At 36.2% G+C, this 14,500-nt stretch overlaps 1 protein-coding gene across 5 annotated transcripts in view; it reads right to left on the minus strand.

Moving 5' to 3' along the window:
* RNF111 (ring finger protein 111) overlaps positions 1-14,500 on the minus strand; it is a 91,774-nt gene that overhangs the window by 5,872 nt on the left and 71,402 nt on the right. For 3 of the 5 annotated variants that reach the window (XM_077747885.1, XM_077747873.1, XM_077747879.1), the window contains exons 6-11: positions 13,816-14,135; positions 10,230-10,488; positions 6,118-6,466; positions 4,317-4,469; positions 3,227-3,353; positions 260-352 (exon numbers count right to left, since the gene is read on the minus strand). In XM_077747885.1, coding sequence (XP_077604011.1) covers positions 260-352; positions 3,227-3,353; positions 4,317-4,469; positions 6,118-6,466; positions 10,230-10,488; positions 13,816-14,135 — 1,301 coding nt within the window. The remainder of the gene's footprint in view (positions 1-259; positions 353-3,226; positions 3,354-4,316; positions 4,470-6,117; positions 6,467-10,229; positions 10,489-13,815; positions 14,136-14,500) is intronic. The other 2 variants (XM_077747897.1, XM_077747888.1) reach the window with 1 other exon arrangement.

Genomic DNA, 14,500 nt, shown 5'->3' on the forward strand with positions numbered 1-14,500 from the left:
TAAATTTCTATTTTCATTTATATTAGGTAATTTGCATTTACTCATCTTTAACTATTTGGGTAACTTGTGATACTAAGGTAAATATCACTTATAAGTCTTTCTGTGACAGCCCCCAGAAGCAGTCTCAGCAATTTGGGTCCCCAGCCATCATCGCACTCCTGTTCAATTCTTAATACTAAGAATACATATATTCTCTCTCTACATTAAAGAGAGGGCTAAAGACACTTTCGCAAATTATCTCATTACTTTTATTACACACCTCAAAATTGCCCCTGAAAGGACCTCGGAATGATGTTCCATCCAATCCTGATGAAATGTAACGAATATGAGGATAGCCTGCCATGTCAGGAACCTATTTTAATAGAAGAGATAGGCTAAATCAAGTAAGAGTAGGCTCAAGTTTAACACACTAAGCAACTGAGACATTCAGTTCTCTCCAGCTAGTCACAAAATTCAACTTCAGTAAGTATACATAACTGCAAGTAAGCGCTCTGTAAGGATTAGGTTCCTCTTCAAATATAATCTCGTAGAATAGCACTTAAAATATAATCAGAAAAAAAAAAAGAGAATAGCTGTTCCATGAGTTAACAGGTTTCTTCTACCTGTTTTATTGTGCACAAAGAAACCTAAATAGAAAATACCCAAAGTTAAGACTGCTGCTCTTAGTAGCCTAACAGCATAAAGACTAAAATTTTCATAAAATTTTGTCACTTTCAGAGAGCTTTATGAAACCATAATAAGAAATCAGAATGCACAGAATTTTCCAATAAAACTATTTCCCTTTCTCTAACTTCCTAATGGCCACAGGTATCCTACTCCTTTTTTTTGTTTGGTTTTGTTAGTGAAAGTTATTTTTTTTTAATGTTTTATTTTCTTTTTGAGACAGAGAGAGTGCAGGGGAGGGCAGAGACGAGAGGTGGACAGAAGATCCAAAGTAGGCTCTGAGCTACAACAGCAAGCACACCGTGGGGCTTGAACTCACGAACCATGAGATCATAACCTGAGCCAAAGTCAGAAGCTCAATCAACTGAGCCACCCAGGTGCCCATTAGTGAAAGCATTAATAGTGTTTTCTAATTTTTTCATTATTCATCGATCCTTTGTGAATTTGCCTACTTGATAAAATTTATTTGTAACTCCAAAATTAATACCTGTGCTCTCTAAATCATTCGTGGACATGCACACAGTAGCAAAAAATTTCAGTTTCCCTGTTCCCAGTGAGGTTAGAACAAGGCTCTGCCTTTTTTTTTTTTTTAAGTTCTTACACTTTAAACATGGGTCTTTTTTGTGGTCTATTTAGTGCCATGTTTTCCACATTTTTGTGCTTTTTACTGGTGACTTTGTTATTTAAAATGGCCACAAGCATAATGCTTAAATGCTAGTTAGTGTCCCTAAGTGCAAGAAGGCTGTGATACGCCTTATGGACAAAACGAGTGGAGATAAGCTTCATTCAGGCGTGAGTTTTATTGGCCATGAGCTCAATGTTAACAACTCAATAATATATATCAAATAAGGTGTCTTTAAATCATAATGGACATCAAAACAAGATTATGTATTGACTGGCTGTTGTGTGACCAGAGGTTTGCAGTGACCTAACTTTGCATTTACCACAAGAAAACTGGCTCTACTGACTCAGTGTTTGCACAACTCTATAAAATGTAACTACATGCTTAACAAGAGTAGACTGGGAGCACCTGGGTGGCTCAATCAGTTAAGCATGACTTTGGCTCAGGTCGTGATCCAGCACTTTGGGAATCTGAGCCCCACACTGGGCTCTGTGCTGACAGCTCAGAGCCTGGAGCCTGCTTTGCATTGTGTCTGTCTCCCTCTCTCCCTGCCCCTCTCCTACTTACATTCTGCCTCTTGTGCTCTCAAAAATAAATAAACATTAAAAAAGTTAAAAAAAAAAAAAAAGAGTAGACTGTATTAGGAAAGCGAGATTCTAGGATAGAGTACCATTGTTCCATCTTTATTTTTTTAAGTTTATTTATTTTGAGAGAGAGAGAGAGAGAGTACAAACAGGAGAAGGGGCAGAGAGGGAAAGAGAGAATAATCCCTAGCAGGTTCCGTGCTGGCAGCACAGAGCCCAACATGGGGCTCAATCTCACAACTGTGAGATCATGACCTGAACTGAAATTAAGAGTCGGATGCTCAACTGACTGAGCCACCCAAGGGGCCCCTAGTCTTTCATCTTTATAAAATCTCCAATATTATTTTTTAGTCAGCTTCCACTGAACCACAGCATGCTTTTAGCAAGTTTATAGCTTTAAAAGACAATTCATACATGGCAAAGAATTTAAAATAAGCAGTAACTTTTAACCTTCAAATAGATTGTTTAAATATCTGCAACTTTCCTTATAATCAAAATCAATACTACCCACCTCTCAGCAGATAACCCAACCTCCTCCACATCTCTATGGAAAATAAAAAATCAGAAAGGAACTCCTACTCCTCAAAGTATTTAAGTCTGCACTTACCCTATAAACCTTCCTTAGTCTCCTTTGTTCCTCAGTCCCAGTTTCTTTGTTATTGCCGAGTGATCCCCATGCCCAAGATCTAGAAATACCAACTTACTTGGAGTTCCTTGTGCTTATGCTGTTTGACAGCTCCTTACAAGCTATCACTGTAAGAGGACTGCTCCCAATTCCAAAGCCTGGGTCGCAGGTATGAGAGAGCGTCCTGGAAACCGTTTCCACAGGGTCTTTACCCCCACAAGACAAAACAACTCCCTACTGTGTACCACTTTTATAACCTGTAGGTATTATGAATAGCAAAATCAATCTATTTTTGCTGAACTTGTTCTGTAGAACTCAAATTGGTACTGACAAGAGCTGAATCTGTTCAAATCAGAGAATTAGTATAGTCTTTCTGCAGATCAGAAAATAAAGAATGAATGCATCAGCACAGAACCATTAGCAGTTATGACAAAATAAAGCATGTGTCCTAGGGACAGTGGATCAAGATTATCATCTTGGTATAGAAGAAAAACCTTGGTCATTTTTTATATTAAGGAGGGTACATTTCACAATGCAAATACAAATACAGATTTTAATTTATCTATTATCTTTTTATAGCACAATTTCAATCTAATAAGAATTCTCAAATTCTATTAAAACACCTATATCGACTAGTAACATTTAAAAAAATTTCCAACAAATTTAATTTAGAAAAGGAAGAATACTTTTAGAAGGAGGATAAGTCAGAATTTTGACATTTTTCTCTTTTACCATTAAAGGAAGAGCTCCTAGTTGTAAATGATGAAGTCGAGGTGGCGCATGGTAATGGGCCAAGTGAGGGTGCAGCGCGCCAGGCGTGTAAGTGGCTGCAGTCACTCCAGCTTCAATCCCCAGCTCCCTGACGAAGGAGGAGAGAGCACTTAAACATCTAGCCATCCTTATAGTGTCTTTATTATCAACAGAAATGGGGGAGCATGTTTACATTTTTTAAAGTAAAATTTCTTAACTAACATAGCTGAGAAAAAGATAATTTAGCCACAAAGATTTAACTAATAATTTCAAATTCATTTCAGCAATTAAAACTCAAAAATTCAATTCTGTGACTATGAGAAGCAAAGCATTTGTACTCAGTTTCACATCCTAAAAAGGAAGGAAATATAATGAATGACCCTTTAAGGTCCCTTCAAATCTAAAAGTCTGATTCTTCTTGAGGAACATACAAGATATAGAGTTTAGTTTTCCGGTTTATATGAATGTTACAGATGCTCCCAGGGCTTTTGTTTGTTGGAAAATTAGGAGAGCAAACATTTCTATACCTTTTAAAGCAAAGGCAAAAAAATTCTAGAAAGAGTAAAATGGGTAAATGCCAAATTTTCACTTTTTTATTCTCATTTTGTGTTTTGCCTCAAATGTCATTGTGGATCACGATCTCAGAAAGATCCAGGAAGAAAAATTAATGTAAATCTGCTTCCGTTTCTCGCCTAGGAGGACGCCGGCTGGATTTCCCTTGTCAAAAAGCCAGGGTTAGAGGTGGCAAAGCAGATCTGAGTACAAAGGCGGTGGGGGGTGGGGAGGTGGATAAGGCCGTTGTGAAAGTAAGATCCATTTAGGGAGGTAACGTTAATGGCAGATACTTCTGCAAAACAGTAACAAAAAAGCTCTACTCCCATTTGACATGGTTCTCTGTCCCAGAACTCAAGTTCCTCTTTCCACTCCAAGTTTCTATAACTTGCCTCACAGCTATGCTGGAATTCAGCCTCTCCACATCACCGTTCTCTATGGCATTCCACTACAAAGCATCTGTTCTGACAGTTTTACCACAGGCTCCTGAGCACAACTTTGAAATAAACAAGATACTGACCAGGCAGATCTCTCTGGAGCCTGTCGAGGATGTGAGGACATAGTCTGAGGCACATGAATATGATGCCCATGACCATAGTTTGGATGCATCCTATGTGGATGGGGTGGGGGCCGTTCATGTGCCCGCCTGGAAACACAGAACACAAAAAGACCACTGGAAATAATTGAATAATTGGTTATTTCTTAATGTAGAAAAAACAATCTAGTATTATTACAAACATCTATAAATTAGTCCAAAAATTACGTCTATAATAATTATAAAAATATAGTTATCTTGATTAATAAGTAAATCAAGAAACTCTAACCCCACAAATCTCAATGCTCATTTATTACAATGCCTCCAATTCAAAAATCACCCAAGAAAAATTTTTAACATTATCTTGTATATTTTCCTTACAGCAGATATTTTAAATAGAACAAGAGGAAATGAGTGGAAACAGAATTTTAAAAATTAAACACCCCAGCAAATGCTGCAGGCACAAAATAAGGGAGGAAATGGAATATTGTGCTTTGCTTTTATACTGTAATGACATTCATCCATTTTAACAAATAAAGCTTATTCTAAGAGAAAAAACTTTTAACCTCGTGCAGTGTTTTCAAACACATGCAAAAACATGTTAACATATCTGGGAAACTGATATTAGCTCCATTCACAGCTTTATTCTGTATTCCAGATTATTATTTTCTTAGTCTACAGTCAGCCACATTTATAAATGTAAACAGTCATAAAGTTCTAAACAAAAATTCCAGGTATTCATTTTTATAGTCGAATTCTTATTTTCTGTCAGTTTCTAATGTATTTACAGATTTTGCATGTTTAAGTTTAATGATTTAAAACATGTAATTTTTTCTAGATACCAGAAGATATTAATTTTAAATTGCCAACTTTCTATATAAAGAGTTACTATGTTAGCATGCCAGTAATAGCCAGAGATTCTGGAAATAACCTTACATAGCTAAAGAAGAATTTATACATGTGCTAGATCATTAATTAGGTCAAGAGTTTTGCAAACAAACAAACAAAAAAGCAAAGCGTTTTGCAAACATTCTCTGAAAAGGGCCAGTGGTAAATACTGCTGACTGTTTAGGCTGTATGGCCTCTACTGCAACTACTCAATTTAATCTTTGTGGTGTGAAAGAAGACACAGACAATACACAAATGAACAAGCAGAGCTGTTGGCCTATGAAATCTATTTACAAAAACAGGCAAGCAGAATTAGAGCAATACAGTTTGCGACCATGAATTAGGAAATCATATCCTGACTTTTCAAAAGAAAACAAAAAGCTCAATTATATATATAGTCTTTTCATGATGTTTGGAGAGTAAAATATTTTAATATTTAAATTTATAAATAAACTAGGTAAAGAAGACTTTTTTTCAACAACAGTTGTTGAAAATTCTACTAGTACTCTTCTTCCCTCTGGCTGGTAACATAATAAATCGAATTAAATCTTGGACAACTTTGTATGTTGTTCCTCTGGATCACTGATTTTAACGTGAATCTTTACTATGGGATATTCAAGAAACCAAGAAGAGACTGGTTTACAAAAATAAATGACCCTGGGTCATATTGTGAAAATGGCCTGATTTCTTTAAATAGCCTGGTATTAACTTGTTTTGTCAAGCCACCTACAGCTCAGGACAAGAAAAAGGAAGATTCTAATTAATACAGAATAACTTCCTAGAGAACTGAGGATTCAGCATAGTTACATCACTTCTAATGATTTTAGTTTTAAAAACTAACAGAAATAGAAGGAAGAGGAATACGGTGTGACCGTCTTTTAAAAAACATAAAACATACGTTGGATGCTGCATCATCCTCCTCCTTTGAACTTCCATCCTCTGCATCACTTCATGAGGATGCAGTCTCTGTGCTGGAGGTGCCGTGGCTGGAATATGGTGAGAAATTGGCTGGTGTGTGGGAGGAAGATGTTGAGGGATTGGTGCGGCTGTACTGGCTAAATGAGTTGGGGGTGGGGGTGCCACAGGGTGAGATGTTGCGTGAGAAGATATCTGAGAATGGAAAGCATGTACAGGATGAGGAATAACATAATCCACTTGAGGTGGAGGCTGAGTCTGAGGAGGAGGGTTTCCATGAGAGTGGGGACAGGCAGAGGCTTGATGATGAAGTGGTCTTGTCAAAGAAGCATCTGTAAAAAAAATGTAGGCACCATGTGGTTGAGCGTCTACTGCTGTTATACATTCCTTTTGTAGTTTACAAACATATTCGTACACATTTCATTCTTATGGATACTTTATCAATGTTGAGTCTGCTCAATTCTGCTTTTGCAACCTGTTTCCTTCTTTGAACGAATAATCTTAGGTATCTTCTCATGTCAGTATATATATAGTTTTATTTCATTCACAGCTTCATAGCATTCTATTATTCTATTATAGGGATATACCAAAATTAATTAAAGAAATCGCCATTAATAAAAATGGGAAACAACCCAACGCTAAACATCTGTGTGTATGATGCCTCTTGTAATCTCTCTTTCATACATACATGCACAGGAGTGCACGCTCATGCACACACACTACTCACGGCTCTTGCAGCATAAATTCCTATAAATAGTTCTTTGAGGAAATCATTTAAAACTCAGATATCAGTTTGACAGAATATCCTTCCCAAAAGGTTACCTTAATTAATATTTCCGTGAACAGCATACAAGTGTCTGATTATCCCTAAACTACTAAAATTTTTAAATGACAATCTGAGAAAAATCTCATACTCATTAACCACTTATATTTCTTCCCAGAATATCTATTCATATTCTTATGCTATTGTTCACCTTTTTCTCATGGACTTTTAAGTGTTCTCTCTATACATGGAGAGTTTGTCATAATAAGGTACATTTTTCCAAATTGTCTTTTGTTAATTTTATTTTACCATATGTAAGTTTTTTGCTTTTGTGAAGTCAAATGTAGAAGTAACACTTTCATAAATACTTAAATCTTGCTTTCCTCTATGATTACTAGTTATAGAGCACTAAAAAGAGGAAGGGAACTTGAAAGTTCTTCTGGACAAGACTGCAAAGATATTCTTTTATTGCCGCTCTTCTCTCTCCCAGCCCCATACCACTTTTCCTGAGCTACAGTAAGGAGACCAAGGGGCATATGTGCAGAGAATCTGCAATGGAATTAGCCTTAATAAAGATGGTTTCCTCCATTTCTTCATTCTTTATGTTTTGAAGTGGCTGCTGAAAAGTCCCTCTGAGGAATACATCTCTCTCTTACTCTAAGAGATATGCATCTTTTTGAGGTCTAAAAATATGTTTGTCTCCTCCTTGGATTTTAGCCCCAATTTCTCTGTATTTGGAAGATTTTCTTAGAGTCTGGTGTGGAGGTATGGCCATTCTCTTGTTTCATGACAGAAGAATTCCCTTGAATTTTAATCCTTTTGATTCACTCCTTCATTCAGCATGAATGAATAGGTAAGCATGAACTCATTTCAGCCAGATATTCAAAAGACACCGTGTTAGCATGTATTTAAATGCATTTTTAAGTGATTTTCTAAATGTCATGTTTTCAAATCAAGGCTTTACTCCAAGAAAACTCAGTACCTGGTCATAAAAAAATAATAAGTCACTATGTTTTATATTATAAGCTAGCTTTCCTCAAATTCAGAGCATTTTTTTTTTCCAGTTTCAATTCAAAGTTTTCTATTTCTATATTCATTATACAAGAAACAATATTGACAAATATTACAAAATTTTAAAGTTTTGCTTCAGAATGAATCAATTTATTTAACTCTTCAGCAATCATTTTATTTTTCAGCTTTATTGAGATATGATTAACAAATACAATTATATTTACTTAAAGTGTACAAGATGATGATTTGACATACATATACTTTGTGAAATGATTACCACAGTCAGGTTCATTAACACATCCATTACCTCACAAGTTACCATCTTTTTTGTGTGTGGTGAAAAGTTCAGCCATTATCATAATTCACTATATATTCCAAACAAAATAGATGGCTAACCACTGTAGAAAGGTGACATTCTGCATTCCGACAGACCACTTCCCTTCCTTCTCTATTTTATGTGTTCTTGCCAGTTAAAAAAAAAGTTCTTGATATTGTTTCCTGAAAGTTCAACATGTCACTTTAACACAGCAATTGCACTCCTAGAAGTTAGCCTACAGACAGACTGAAAAACTACAGTGTAATCATCAACATAGAACTGATTTAATACACAATGGGATATTATGAGGGTAACCCAGAAAAAGATTAAATCTAAGATGGACTGTTAAAATTTTTTTTTAAATGAAAAAAATCAAAGAGAGGCAAATAATGTTATGATCCCACTTTTTTTTTTTTTAAAAGAAGAGACATATATATACTTTTGTGTGTACAAAGAAAACTTCTGAAAGGTTTTATAAACTACAAACAGTTGCTACATTTGAGGTATTATGATGAGTGGGATGTGACAAGGGCCTTTAACTTCTCATTTATGTCATTCCGTAGTTTGAACTTCTTACGATGTATACAAAGTTACTTTTATAATAAAAGTAAAACAAATTTGAAACACTTCTTTATTAGGGCAAAATGGGCTCCCTTTAAATTGTTTCAATATATTATTTTGGGGGAGGGGGCAGAAAACCACACATTTTGAGTTCCTAATAAAAAATGATCAATTAAAGGTAAATATCAATAGGTATCACAAAACAGTCTGTACATTATACCAGTGCTCATATACAGAATTTGCTCATTGGTCAATACTTTGCAAAAACTGTTTCAAAATCGGTTTTCTAACTTATACAGTACATTTTAAGTTGTATTATTGAAAAGGTAAATGATATGTCACCAGGTTTCACTGTACAAATTCTGGGCTGACTCCAGCTGTGTCTGCAAAACCCAGATTTCTAAAATTTTTGGAATGTAAGGAGAAGTCTAAATATATAAATATATAACTTAAAATTATCCCTTGCATGTAATCAGAACAAAACCAAATGTTCTTGTCAACCTCCTTGTTTACTCTTGGCAATGAATTTTCAGTGGGTTTTTTTAAAATCAAAGTATTTATTAAATTTCCACTTGGTTATTAGCCTGTAACATAACAAAGTAGTAAATATGTGTTATGTAGCCTAAAAGTATTTCTCATTTCTTATGATACTCTGATATCTCACCGATTTCAATTCCTTTAGGAAAGCCATGTCTGGCTCTATTTAACTGTCTGCATCAAATGAATACAGAAATCTTTCTGCATTTGGGCAAGCTTTCTGTGCAGGTTTTCTCTCATCTGCCTCAGCTGACCTTCAGAATTTTTAGTCAGGGGCGTCTGGGTGGTTCAGTGGTTAAGTGTCCGACTTCGGCTCAGGTCATGATCTCACAGCCGTGGGTTCGAGCCCCACACGGACTCCGCTGACAGACTCTACCTCAGAGCCTGGAGCCTGCTTCAGATTCTTTGTCTCCCTCTCTCTCTGACCCTCCTCTGCTCAAGCTGCCTCTCTCTCTCTCACTCAGAAATAAATAAAACATTAAAAAAAAACAGAATTTTTAGTCAAAACTTATTTTCCTGTGCCTAGCAACTATTACTGAACTTTCAAATTGCCTGTTATTCCTAAGGGATAAATCTCAATCACTTAAAATTTCCTTTCATAGGAATCTAAGGTGCCATTCAGTGTACTTTAATTTCATATATTAAAATGCAAATATTAAAATGTAAGAGACAAACTATAATACTTGACTTTTTTAAACAACATCTGCCCTATGCAACTTAGAAGATGTTCTGGGAATGTGGGGTGAAGAGAAGATGAAATGGAAAGAAATACACCCCAGTCTCAGGCCAAGGAAATACTAAAAATGTACAATACAAATTAGAAGTACTGAAAGGTTATTTCATGGAGGAATGTACAATGCTTCATCTGTATGCCTTTAAGTTCTGTGCCTGTTAAATTTATACTTACAAGTAGGTGGCATATAATGTCGACATGACGACAGTGAGGCTTGCGGAGGGGGCTGGGGCTGGGGCTGCGCAACCATGCTTGATCCATAACCATCTATTGATAATGGCTGACTCGGGGCAGCAGCAGCAGCCTGATGGCCAAAGATTGCAGCTCGGGAAGAAGAAACAGGACAGCAAGGGTCAAACGCAGATGCTCCATGAAAACCACCACTTCCGTGACTTCTGATACCGTTGTTGCTCAGGTCTACTGGCAATGCCTGCTGTATAAAGAGGAACTCTATTTTATTTTTCTAAAGTTTGGTCAAAGCACTGTTTCATGTTATATTATATAAGTATTCCTAATGCAATCCAGAAAACTAGAATCTCTGAATTAAAAACTTCAAAATGGTGCAATTTTTAGTATGAAGACCTATTTAGCATAAAAAAAAACCTATGTGTATCCTGGATTGTAAAAACTGTAATGATTATATATTTAAAACCTACAATCAGTTTTTAGAATTCAAGCATAAGATCATGGTACAAAATGAACAAAGGTTACTTAATATATTATTTTAAGGTCTATTTCTCTTCCATCCTCTAGATCTTACAGAGAAAGAAACTTTAAAATAATACATCCATATCCTTCTTTACCCTCAAATTTTGATTATTAATTTAGGACTCCTTTGGAAAACACACACACCACTGAAAAGATTAAGGGCTCTAGGTAAAAACTTGTCTGTCCTGTTTCTAAATTGTATATAACAAGCATTCAATTAAAACTCTAATAACACAAACATTATCCAAGATAACAAAAGGTGTAAGATTATTCAAGATGAACTATGAGCCAGCTATGCCTCATAACCTTTTCATTTACTAAAAAATTAGAAGTATGACTTTAAGAAACGTCCCTTTAGTAAGTTGGAAAATAAACCAAAGAGTCTAGATTCCATGTCTATTCCCTAGTACTTAAGTTTTTCCCCAAAAGCATTTTGAAAAGTCCTAACTAAAACACTTTACTCCATCAAAATCTACTCTAGAGCAGATTACAAAAATAGAATTGTCTCTTTGTATAACTGATTTAAATACAAGTCTTTGCTTAGTGTTCAGGATAGCTGTAATTTTTAAAATGTAATTAAAGAAAATAATAATTTGATGTTATATATGAAATGATACACAAGAATTTTTCAATACTGGCAGCTGAGGAGCTGGAGATGAAGAAAGCAAGAGAACTGCATTGACGAGAGGCCCAGGTCACCCAGCAGCCCACAGAGGAACCATAGTGGCCTCTGTACTGGCAATGGACTCCTGACTCTGTGAAGAACAGAAACAAAAGGAGCTCTAGATGTTAAAAGGGAAGGGGAATGATGGCTCAGGAGAAGCTTGTGAGAAGGTGAAAAGAAGTCCTTTCTTCTTCTCTATCACGTGTCTACAATCAAGCAAATGTTTGGGCTCTCTTTGGAGTTGGCAAAGACAATGTATGTCCCTCAATCTCAGTAATAAGGCTTAAGAACAATGCTGTAAGATCGAATTTATATCCCTTCCCTATTTTCCTATTTAAGCTAAGATTTGGCAAATGGACTAGTTTATCAACATACTATGAAGATGAGCAAATTTCCTATCTTTTTCTCCAGTCAGTGATTAAGAATGCTCCCAGAGGGTGAGTAAAGTAGGGTGAATACCCTCCTAGAAAGAAATGAGGGTAAAGTTAAAAGTAAAGAATAGAAAGAGAAGGGGAAAACAATCAACAAAGAGAACCCTCTTCATAATTCCAACAGTTCAATCAACTCTTACTCTAGAAAGAAAAGAATGGGTAAGCTAGACGATACAGAATGGCAAATATTACTTTACAAAGATCATAAGGAATGCAAAACCTGACTGAACTATTCTCTCAGAAAAGAAAGCTACATCCAAAGGAACAGTAAGAGCTAGAGAGTCAAGTGACTACCAAACCTTCTCTGTTATCAGGCTTCATCCTCCTCAACCTTTTTCTGCCTACCCACAATGTGGCACTAATTGTAACACATCTACACAATCACAAATCCACAGATCAGTCTGCTTCCCCCACTCCTCAACCTCCTGCTGTGCCCACACAAGTCTCAACTGGAAACTACCTGACGTTATCTCATAAGCATGTGGCTGATTTCAGAGTCCTCCAAATGTCTATATGAGTCTCAAACTGTTTATATCCAAACTTCACTCTCTGTTCTCCTTCATACCCATTATCACCACCAAATGCCTGGTCCTGTTAATTTTCCCCAAGTTCTGTGTGCAGTCGAAATGCCTCTACTTAGATATAAGTGAAGAGGTTACATTTATTTAACAATGAACAAAACTGTGAAAGAGATTCCATCTATACATAACTCAATTGGGGTAAAAGAAAATGTTACATACACAATCTCTCAAACCAGCTGTATTATTTTATTAGTTCAACAACAATAATCTGTAAACAAGAGGCCTCCATTTTGGTAGCCTGTGAACAAATATGGGAACAGTCTGTAGATTCACTTCATCATTTTTCTACAATCCTTACTAACTCCCCCTTTGAGCTCAAATTTCTAGTGAAAGAAAATTTTGCTTTTAAGCAAGGCCTTTCATCCAGTCCGCTAAAGTTTTTCTTGATGCTTCCTTGTTCCCAAGAGGCAAAAAACATCATCTAAAATTTCTTTAGTCATATTTCCTACTAAACCCTTTCTTATTTACTCTTGAAAAACAGCAGCTTGTCTTTTAAGAGAATATCCCTCTCTTAAATTTTTTTAATCTGTCAGATCCAGGAGAGATAACCATCAAAATTTCAAAAGATGAAGCAAGTACTTTAGGAAAGGTCAGGGGATACAGAGAAACAGTTGCTCTGAATTTTCTTTGGGACTGTTTTCTAGCATACATCAGGTATAGCTTTATTTTGAAATTATGTTGTGTTTTTTTAAAGTATGTACCCACTTAGGTTTATATCACAATTATAGAGAGATGGCACAGCAAAAGTTAAAATCACATATAATACATGACCTTCATTCACTCCACATGTTCACCATTACTAACTTAATATTATTTGACATTTTAAGCACTCACCAATAATATCAACTATTTAGTTATAATTTTGTTACTGATATTTCAATTTCCCATAAACTAAACCTCATCTGCATCTGGGCAACTATGTCATTGGTTTGCATCTGAGAAGGCTGTTTATTTCTAGATGAGTGGAGATAAAAGGGAGCTCGAGAGTAAAAGGTGAAGGTAAAAAACTATGGAAAATTTCTTGATTTCTCACAAATCAGGTAGACGCTGTAATTTCAACAATCTGAAATAAAATCCCAAAGAGCAGATTCACCTTATTTAACTAAAACACTAAAAAAATTTCAGAATAAAAAGTATCACTTCTAATCTCTTACATCCTTGATCCTCCCAATTAGTTGCAATAATTTAGACCATCAGAAAATCCTAGAGGCTTAATTAAAAACAAATCACAGACCACAAAATTGGGCCACTTTTGCAGGGGCAACAGAAATGAATTTTTTAGTACATAAAATTCATCATTAGGATTTTTTTTCCCCTCTTGAGGAAAGCACAATTTTTAAAAATTAAGAAAGAAACATGTATCAAATCCCACATACCTGGTCATGATAGCTGGCACCAGAACTACTATTAGCTCCACAAGGTGCTTGTACTTGCGGAGGTCTTTCCACAGGGCAAGCAGGATCACTAAAGGAGGGAGAAACTGGGACAGCCGGGTGGGGAGTATGATGGTGGTGGTGGTGATGCTGAAAATGGTGGCCATGCTGCTGAAAGCAACTTGCGTGTGGATGTCCTAATGCATGGTGATTCTGTGACGACCCTCCACACGGTGAATGCTGGGGACAGCAGGAAGGTAACCTTGGCATTGCAGGAGGGCCAGTTTCAGTGACAGCGCTAGATGCAGTTCTCCTCGAGTCATCTTGAAACAAACAGAAATGCACAGATCAAATGATCAACTATCACTGTGTAAATTATATGTATTATGTGTAAATAAGTGAAGAAAGATTTAAAGAAATGTTTACTAATTCAAATCTCTGTAGGGGCCATCGGGTGGCTCAGTCGGTTGAGTATCTGACTCTGGCTCAGGTCATGAATTCGCGGTTCACAGGTTTGAGCCCCCTGTCAGGCTCTGTGCTGACAGCGTGGAGCCTGGAGCCCACTTTGGATTCTGTGTCTCCCTTTCTCTCTCCCAAAAATGCCTTATCATGTAATTTCAGGCAGTGATCTTCAATGGCATTTTCCTGAAAGCCTAAATTCTTCAGGAGGCTCATATTTACCATGATA

The sequence above is a fragment of the Crocuta crocuta genome, unplaced genomic scaffold (genome assembly GCF_008692635.1).
Source record: "Crocuta crocuta isolate KB4526 unplaced genomic scaffold, BGI_CrCroc_1.0 scaffold130, whole genome shotgun sequence".
In the NCBI taxonomy this organism is placed as follows: Eukaryota; Metazoa; Chordata; class Mammalia; order Carnivora; family Hyaenidae; genus Crocuta; species Crocuta crocuta.